Source organism: Aethina tumida, chromosome 3 (assembly GCF_024364675.1).
Source record: "Aethina tumida isolate Nest 87 chromosome 3, icAetTumi1.1, whole genome shotgun sequence".
NCBI lineage: Eukaryota > Metazoa > Arthropoda > Insecta > Coleoptera > Nitidulidae > Aethina > Aethina tumida.
The window spans coordinates 33,288,769-33,298,264 of NC_065437.1; the positions used below are offsets into that span (position 1 = coordinate 33,288,769).

The 9,496-nt window shown below is 36.3% G+C and overlaps 1 protein-coding gene across 1 annotated transcript; it reads left to right on the forward strand.

Annotated features, from left to right (window-relative positions):
- Positions 1-2,891: 2,891 nt before the first annotated feature.
- On the forward strand, positions 2,892-4,724 carry LOC109607602 (zinc finger protein Noc). Its single transcript, XM_020024075.2, has 2 exons — positions 2,892-3,089; positions 3,178-4,724. The coding sequence occupies exons 1-2, from the start codon at positions 3,003-3,005 to the stop codon at positions 4,465-4,467; spliced, it is 1,377 nt and encodes a 458-aa protein (XP_019879634.2). The 5' UTR covers positions 2,892-3,002; the 3' UTR covers positions 4,468-4,724.
- The last annotated feature ends 4,772 nt before the right edge of the window (positions 4,725-9,496 follow it).

Genomic DNA, 9,496 nt, shown 5'->3' on the forward strand with positions numbered 1-9,496 from the left:
TCTTCTCTAATATCTTGATGGCATTTTTATGTTGAATATAAATTCAACGTATAAATATCCTCCATAAATTATAGTTTTTATTACTGTCTTATAAATTAAGAAATTTTATATCCCCTATTTCTGAAAATTCGTATAATTAATTGAAAGATAAATAAGAATTTAAAAATGTTTACACACAACACCCAATCAGATGACAAAATAATTTAAAATGCGGTAGTTTATATTAAATAAAATTGCCGCATTTTTCAGATACATCCATATTAAATGTATGAATTGACAGAAATATACTGGCACATGTGCGACCATTTTTTATTTATTAAGACAGATCTGACTTGACACATGTTCTTGGATTAGCATTCTGTCTCGTCATTGCCGGCCAGAAGGCGCGGTACAAAAACAAAAATTTGAATATATTAAAATAACAATATCAATTTAAATTCAAAATGATTTAATCCACTTTGGAAGTGAATAAGTAATTTGTGTCACTATTGTTATTCGAGTCTGTGCCAGCTTGTTATGCATGTCACTTATTATCTTAATTTTAAAAAGTGTGTCTGTGTGTGCTGGTTGTACAAGGCATAACAAAATTTTGGATGACTGTGAATAAATAAATATTTATTGACAATAAAAATCATTCATATTTTCCAACTGTAGAACCTTCATTCAAGAAATGTCTGGTACACCCCGTAAGGCGCCAGTTTTCAATAAACACCTTGCTTTATTGAAGGGAGTACGTGCTTGTCTGACAAAATTTTACCAGTATTATTGTAAATTTATAATTTTACAACTTCTTTATTGTATTGCCTGAATAGAATGTTTTGGTTAAGATACAAAAAGTCTGTGAAATGTTAACAATAAGTCTTCTATTTCGTCGGTCACTTTGATATTTAACCGTTTCAGCATTTTTGTGGGAATATTTAGGCAAATATTGAATATCATAAAACTTTAATACAAATCAAATAGTCTCCTGCTACTTTTTTATGGTTCTATTTATCTGTATATCGATTTTAAACGCTGAATTTAACCACAATAAGCAATAAAATATGGTAAATAAATACAGAATTTTATCAATTTACCACATACGTATTTATTTATGATTCTTTAAACATATTTTTAGTAAATCCTGAATAAATTTTAATTCAACATCAAAGCATTATAAATTCAGTATTCGGTTAATTTATAGTGCCTCGAAGAATTATACCAATTACAAACTGTTCTGGCGCCGCTTTTAACTTTGGACATATTCCAAGTGATTTTGTCGTTACAAATAAAATCCAAGTAAACATATATTACTCAAATTGCAAAACATTATGCAAATAAATTGTGACAGGGAACTTAAGTTTGGGTATTAATCGTGCAGAGTGTTGTCATTTAGGAAATAAATAAATGGCTTTCCAGTTTGTGTTTCATGTGAGTCCGTGTTATATCTAGAAGAATTAAGAAAGATCTTTCGAAGGTATATAGATGGTTAAATATTATCTTAACACAACGACGAAGTTTAGTTTGATTTATGTCTTGTATTGTAGTATCGTAGGATGTGAGTCAGATTAGAATCAAGATAGATATAATAATATTAAAGAGTTACTACTAAGTTGAACATGTACTTCATGTCAATATTTAAATGCTACCGTATTCATCTTATTTAAATCGACTTAGCACTTGGGCACGGCACACAGATTATCGCGGACAATCACCATACGCGCCTATAAATCTTCTAATCTCTACCAGGTATTTAGGTTAGTTGTATGGTATAAATCCTTTGAAATACTAAGAACAAAGTCAGCATAATCTGTATGCGGACCCCATTGTTAATAAATAGTATTCATTCATTCATTTATGTTTGGTCTTGGGTCAAAGACGCCGCCAATAATTGGCTAGAATCGGGCAATGTGTGCAAAAAACAGAAGAAATAGTATAAATAATTCCCGATATACGTCAATGGACAGGCCAGGAAGCCTGATTTATTGAACGTTCCACGACAGTGATGGAAATAGCGGTGAATAACCAATCAAAGGACCTTAATGCCGACACGGTCGCTTTTAGCAAGTTGCACGCTGTATCATAATGAGCCCCCGGTCGCTTCGTCGGACTACTATAAAATGTTATCGTTAATATCGACATCTGCAATCAAAATGATGTTCGATTTGGCGACTGTGCCGCACAAGAAAATGTAAATACATGCTGCATTCCACGAACAGTTATGTCGTCTCCGCCAGATTTTTACACTGGAATGGGACGACGGAATGCGTGCTTGTTTGGTATTTTGGACCAGATAAAAACTGCATGCGCCTCCATAATAATATTTGTTTGCACTACGCTAATAGTTTTTCTATTTTTCAATATTTATTTAAAGCAAAGGACAATTCAGTAAGCCAACTGAAAGGAAGTGCAACATTTGATGGAGGCCTTTCCAGTGTTGACAAAACCCCACGTGTTGATGTTAAACATGTAGAACGCTTCTCCACGATGGCAGGTAAACTACATGGACAAGTTTATAAAAGTTATGACAGCCGGGACAATCGTAAACATAAAACAAAATAAAAACCGTAGTCAGTTTTATGATGGCATGTAATAATTTTAGACGCCGCGTTTTCCACCTATCTATCATCTCATTGTCCCCATCCCCGTATTTGTTATTCTATTCCGTGTTTTGTGTGCTACTGATTACTTCACGTTGCAGCGGCGGCGAGTTCAAAGCATCTTGAGAGTCTGTCATCGTCACCAACTTCATGGGTGGTAGGAGCCGACAGCTCAGAAACGTGGCGGCATTAACGCTTTGTCATGCTATGGCTATATTGTCGGAACAGGCAAGTGAAGTGGAGAAGTAGGGACTTGTCCTGTCATGCGCAACCACCCCACCACAGATCTCGCCGAGTTCTGTTTTCGTCCTCGCCGCAGAACGTAGTCGAGCTTCGAAGTATATAGATCTGTTCTCACGAACACTTATTCCGTGAATCGTTTACCTGTGAGTGTGTTTACTGTTTAAATAGTATTTTTCACAAATGGTTGTGCTAGAAGGAGGCGGAATGTTGTCGACTGCTGCCAACCAATACTTACAACCGGATTATCTGTCACCTCTGCCTGCTACGGTAAGTTGGAAGTCTTTAGTTTTATTTATACACACATATACATGCCTTTCGCCGGAATCCGTCGCTAAAATTCAGTTTCTTCTTACAGCTTGACGCAAAAAAGAGCCCTTTAGCTCTGCTCGCGCAAACATGCAGCCAAATCGGTGCGGACAGTCCATCAACCAAATCCTTAATTAGCCCTTTAGAAAAGAAGAAATCAACTTCAGAGACGAGAAATTCGCCCAACTCGCGTGACAAACCCGAAAAGTTGTCTCAAAGGTCCACGCCGACGGAAACGAAACTCGCCTTCAAACCATACGAAACAAACGTAGTGTCCAAAAAAGAGGAGCGTCCATCGTCCAAATCCAGTGTGCACAACAACGAAGAGAAAAAGGAGTCTTCCACTCCAGATATCAAATCAGTCTCGCCAGCTAACAGCAGTTCAGCAACTCCAAACCCAGAGGCAGGTAAAACGTCCCCGTCGTCGGAACAAAAATCGTCGTCCCCGTCGGGCGGCCATACAAGCCCCATCATTCGCTCCGGACTGGAAATTCTCCAGGGCCACCCGAAGGATAGCCCCTTGGGAACGTACAAACCCGGTGCACTAACATCAGGACTTAGCAGTGGTTTAAGTGGACATTTGAGTTCTTTGTGTTGTCCCCCAGGACTTGAACATACGAATCCCGCGTTCAGGCCGCCTTTTCCCGGTGCGCCTTTCTCGCACCACCATGCCGCGATGCTAGCTTCGGGTTATCCCGGTGCTACTCCTGGACCTTACTTAAGTTACACCCGCGTTAAAACGCCGTCGGGAGGTGAAGCCTTAGTTCCAGTGTGTAAAGATCCGTACTGTACTGGCTGTCAATTCAGCATGCAGAACCAACAACTGTTGATGAGTGGAGCTTCTGGACCTTGCCCATCGGGTTGTACCCAATGCGACCACCAGAAATACAATTTGGCGATGGCTATGTCGTTAGTACCACCGGGTCCGGTACCGCCGTCCAGCCTGGCGTATCCACACTTGGGACGTCCGTATATTTGTAACTGGATCTCCGGCGACGCGTACTGTGGTAAAAGATTTATGTCTTCGGAAGAACTTCTTCAGCACTTGAGGACGCACACCAGCGGCTCCGATGCTGCTGTGACGACTTCCACGGCATCTTCTCTGCTGAGTCCACATCCGTTGTTCTCTTCCGCGTCGGCTCTACATAGGCCGGGTTATCCCAATCCTCCTTTGAGTCCGTTATCGGCAGCGAGGTACCATCCGTATGGCAAGCCTCCAATACCAACGTCTTTGGCGGCTTCCCCATACAGCGCTTTCAATCCCACAGCACTGGGGCCGTATTATTCTCCATATTCGGTTTATGGGCAGAGGTTGGGCGCTGCCGCTGTACACCCATAGTGATAAATGATTAACTGTTTATGATGGATAATTGTTTCTGTCCATTTACCCTTCTGTGATAAATTGTATATAGATTTCTCAAAACTAAATTATCAAGTGCAATCTGAATGGAAATTTATTTAGGTTATATGTATGTCCAAATTTCTTAAGTTATTTTAATTGTATCTCATTTATTACCTAAGTTTGTCCGAGAACAATTGGTATAGACTTACAATGTTGAGTTTTAATAATGCTTTAATAAAAACATTTGTAGTTCACCTGTGTATTTTATTAACATCCTCATTCATTACTGTCTTACAACATGTTGCTTTGAACAAGGTAAGAACTACTGCAACGGGATATTTTCTAGCTGCTTTTATCTTTTTAATTTGCATGTAAACTGAAGTAGACCACTACAATTAGCCCGACTAATTAACTAGGCTCATTTATTTTTTAATACGTTCGAATCTTCTCACAATGGGATTTAAACAGTGTTATGTATTTTTAACGCAGAAATTGTTTGCGTCATCTAGTTTTTGTACACCGTAAAAATTTTTGCTTCAACTCATTAAAACTGTACCTCTTATTATCTTTTATTAATTTATTATAAATTCGAGTTAATTACAGTTGCCAGCTTAATTACTTTCACATCACGAAGTGGCCGGAAGTCATTTTTTGAATAGCCATTTAAAAATACATATAGAGCTAATTGAATTAAATTACAATAAATGAATTTCGAAATTATTGATATGCTCCTAACATAATCAATTTAAAAAAATTGAAATTGATAAACAATAACCGGTAAATTACCCATTACTAATAAAATAAAAATTGTTATGTGTAATATTTCTAAAATTTTGACTGGGGATTTTGTTTTTACATTTTTAAAATATTAAATTTGCATATTAAATAGGAATGATTAATGCAAGACGTAAATTTCATTTTAAACAAGACTCATAAAAACTTGTTAATTATTTTTATTTTGAGCAAATTTTATTATTTTTCAATGATAAATTAATTGTTGTGAAATTAATTAAATTGCATAAATATTCAATACAATTAATTTAAATAAAAAATATTAAAACAAATATGTCTAAATTAAATTAATTGATGATACAGAAGCTAATTGAATAATAACGAAACTAATGGTTATTTTAATTCCGACTTAAGTACGTTAGAGATTAAAAAAGTATTTAAAAGTTAATTTATCTAAAATTATTTATAAAATAACACGAGACGTCAATATTTGTTATAGGCAAAGTAGTGGCGTTTACATATTTAACATAGTTGTTTATTTAAAGGCTGTGATCAAAACTGAGTGACATGTAAAATTAATCCACTAATTAAACATTCAATTATTTAGTGGCAGCAACTTTGCTAACCTATATTCATCATTACGTTGTCGTTTTCTATGACAATATCCGTGATGAATTTTTGCCCTGTGGCGGTTGATTCCTTGGTGAAACACCCGCGGATTTCCGCGGGTACAAAAGGGTTTTTCACCGCGGCAAAACATCAACGGCAACACAATGTGGTAGTTGTCGGACGTCAGTTATCCGAGAGGAGAAAATGGAAATAATGAAGGCAGCGACGGGTCGAGTGTGAAAGCAACGAACAGGCGATGATGGATTACCAGTTAGTGACCTTCCCCTGGCATCTCCAATCTCTTGTGTATGATGGATCACCTGAACACGTCACAGCCCCATTCATCATGCCATGTCTTGCTTGTTGCCGACAGACTGGCACGCCACTGCCGGTTCAACTTCCATCCTGATAGATGACTGTCTCTTAATTGAAACTAGGTGTATAATGAACGCATTATGCGAGGCCCTAATGTTTCAACCCCACTAATTTAATTAAAATTACCATGCACATTCACTAATTGTCCTTAAATTCGTTAGTGGTAAATCCAGAGAAGGTGGCAAAAAATCTGGTTCCTCTCAGTTTTCAATCGCATCTGGTTTATTTAGGGTATTTGCTTGTGTTGACAGACGTCTCTCATAACACGGCGTTTTTCAGCATTTATGCCGGGACAGTATTTAATTAGGTCTCCACCCGTGCACCCATTTTATTTGTCCTGAGCACTTCATAAAAGTATACGCTCAGCAATAAATACGTTGTCGTATTGCCATGCACGTTTGTTTTTATACGAATAACAAACTGTAAAACGATCATCAAACGCCTATACTTCTCTCAACTTACCGTGTTTCAATGGAAATAGTGCCAGAGCCGAGCTCGGGCCAATATTAAATGGAACAGACAGGAAATGCTGGCAAATGTTTTTATGACGCAAGGGTGTGCACTGTATGCAATTTCATATCCGATCAAACATTCCGAAAATGAACATAACTTGACGTTTATTCATGTCGTTTTTTTTTTTGAACTGATGGAGTTAATTAAAAGCGGTTTATGACTGATTGAAAGAACTACAAAAAAGGTCGTTTTTTTTGAACAATTATTTAAACTGTCATTTGCAGAAGTATTTTCATAAAAAAATGTGATTTGTGTAACCGTAACAGGATCATAAATTTTTCTATAAAATAAGTTGATTGTGGCCATAAAATATTGAACTGAAATATTATTTCATCAATCCTTTTAATTATTTCCGAGTGCACAATAAACATTTCAGTGTTTCAGATACGTTCACGGTTTTATTCGTTGGTGCAGAGCTCGCGTGCAAAACTCACCCGTAATCAGGTCTTGCGAGTACGCCATGATTGTTAAGTGGAGAGCCGTATATTTCACAGTCCGTCATAAAAGTCTTCACTCGAAATTATTTATGAAAAGTGAACCGCCTAGCCGCGATATACAGTTGTTTTCTTGTAAGATTTGTTTAACTCTGCAGTAAACATTGCGAAAGGCCGTAGTTCGTCTACCTTTCCTTGTTTTGACTGACAAGTTACAGTTTATTTACGTTATTTAGGATCAAAAGGCGACTGTTTTATGTTATAATTTATGAGTAATTACTTTGGCGAATGTGTTGGCGTTGGTCTTTAACAGGACCGGCTTCCTTTGCTCTTTGCACTGGTGTTTGTGACTCGTAAAGGAAATTGGTGTTTGGATTCATAATAAATTTTGTCCAAGTTTATTTTTTCAATTTCTCTTTTGGTACTTTTTGTTCATTTTTTTATACCTTCTCTAATGTTGTTTCGAAGTATTCCGCTGGTAACAGAAACATTTTTGTGATTTGGAAATGATTTATTACCATAACATAAGGAATATTTTCAAAAGCATTTAAATTTAACCCAACCATAGTGATAAATCATTAAGAGATATGATTTAAATTAAAGATGTAAGTGATCCCGGTTCTGTTTAAATTAAATAAATATGTTTATTGTTGGATCTGCATTTACAGCACATATAGAAAAGTTTAACTACTAGATATGTTATTTTACACTCGGAATTTTTTAGAAATTCTAATAAAAATAAAATTTATAGCTGTCATAAACCTTTTGAAATTAGTATTATTTACAACTAAATTAAGGTCGCTTTAATTTCTAGTTCTCCAGTAATTACACCATAAAAATGATATAAATTTATTTATACATTAAACAACAATAAAATGATGGTTAGCCTTAAAATTATTTTATAGCAACATAATTTTATCCATGATAATAATCAGCCAGCTACTTAAATAAAATTACTCCCTTTGATCTTAGCTAACCATCATCTTTGACATTCCTCAAAATAACTATCCTTACTAATAAATTCACAGGGCGCATTAAAAACATTCTAAATAAATCCCCTAGTTCTAATTCTGTCTTCAGGATGCGGATTCCTGCAACGACCTGTATAAATAATCCAATGCCGGTTGATTTATCACCCATTTCGGATACATGACCGCATAGTTATTAGGCAAATGACACGAATGCATCGTTTTCGTTTTGTAAATTTCTCAGTGGGCCGAACAATGTGTGCTGAACATGAGCCAAAGTGTAAAAATAGTAAAACTATGTCCGAAAGTAATGAGTTAAGTAATTTATATTCGCGAGGTGTTAAGTGACAACTGGCTAAGAATCAAGTCAAATTAAACATGTGGGTAATGGATGCAATTCATCTAGCTTTAGGTTGATAACGCCAAGTTGTAATTGACAAAATTATACGGGTTCCGTTATATAAACAAACGTATATTTGAAACAAATGTTTTTTTTAACGAATAAAATTATGCCTCCAGGCTAAAGCTCGAATGTTTCTTATAAGATTGGAACTCGCGATATACGGACTTTCAAGATATAATGACTCTCATCCAGATTCTTTTTATTTGCGCCTCAGCTGCGAACTAACCGAATTAAATATAATTATAAAAAAAGCAGAGGCCCGTGTAAAATCTCCGTCTGTAATTAACAATAAAGGTGTACGAGCATTACGTTGAAATATTTCCCTTCGGTGTATTATTCAAACAGAATTTTAGCATAATTACCGCGCGGGTTATCATCGAGAATGTAACCGTCGGTGGAGCAAACGTACCATTATCGACAATAGCCATCACTTACGGTGCGGGGCCGTCAAAGAGCAGTCCGTAACAGCATAATGACTGACCATCATCCAATTACCCGCTATCATCAATTGTATCAAAACTGGTTATGGGTTACTCTGCATCATCAATAGCTCCTGACATTCGTCAAACGGCAGCGTAGTCAGTCAAATCTTCCTGTCACTCTCGATCGGGCATTACGGCCCGATGTGTTGAATTTTATGATGGAGCGCAACAGATTGTGAAAAGCCACATCAAACGATCCACGGATTTGTTAAGGGAATACGTGTTTCATGGCTTTTTGGTGTCGGTTATAATTATTTTTGGTTCATTGCGTTTTTACCATTACAACTGAATATTTTAAAACGAACTGATATGTTATACAGGATAGTGGTAGCTGTGCAGAAGAGCTAAAGCCCATTAAAATTAACTAATATGAGTGGGCCTTTGAAGAATATCCAGTGAAATTATCAACATACTTTTTTACATTGACAGTTATTTTATGTTTATATTATTAGTACTTTGTACTGTCAATTTAGAGAATATCTTCAAAATACTTGTACAGTGATCGTTATC

Excerpts from the sequence above, each read along its gene's own strand:
- LOC109607602 (XM_020024075.2), top strand. The coding sequence starts at position 3,003 with ATGGTTGTGCTAGAAGGAGGCGGAATGTTGTCGACTGCTGCCAACCAA. Across the intron at positions 3,090-3,177 it reads TGTCACCTCTGCCTGCTACG|CTTGACGCAAAAAAGAGCCC; the intron begins GTAAGTTGGAAG and ends TTCTTCTTACAG.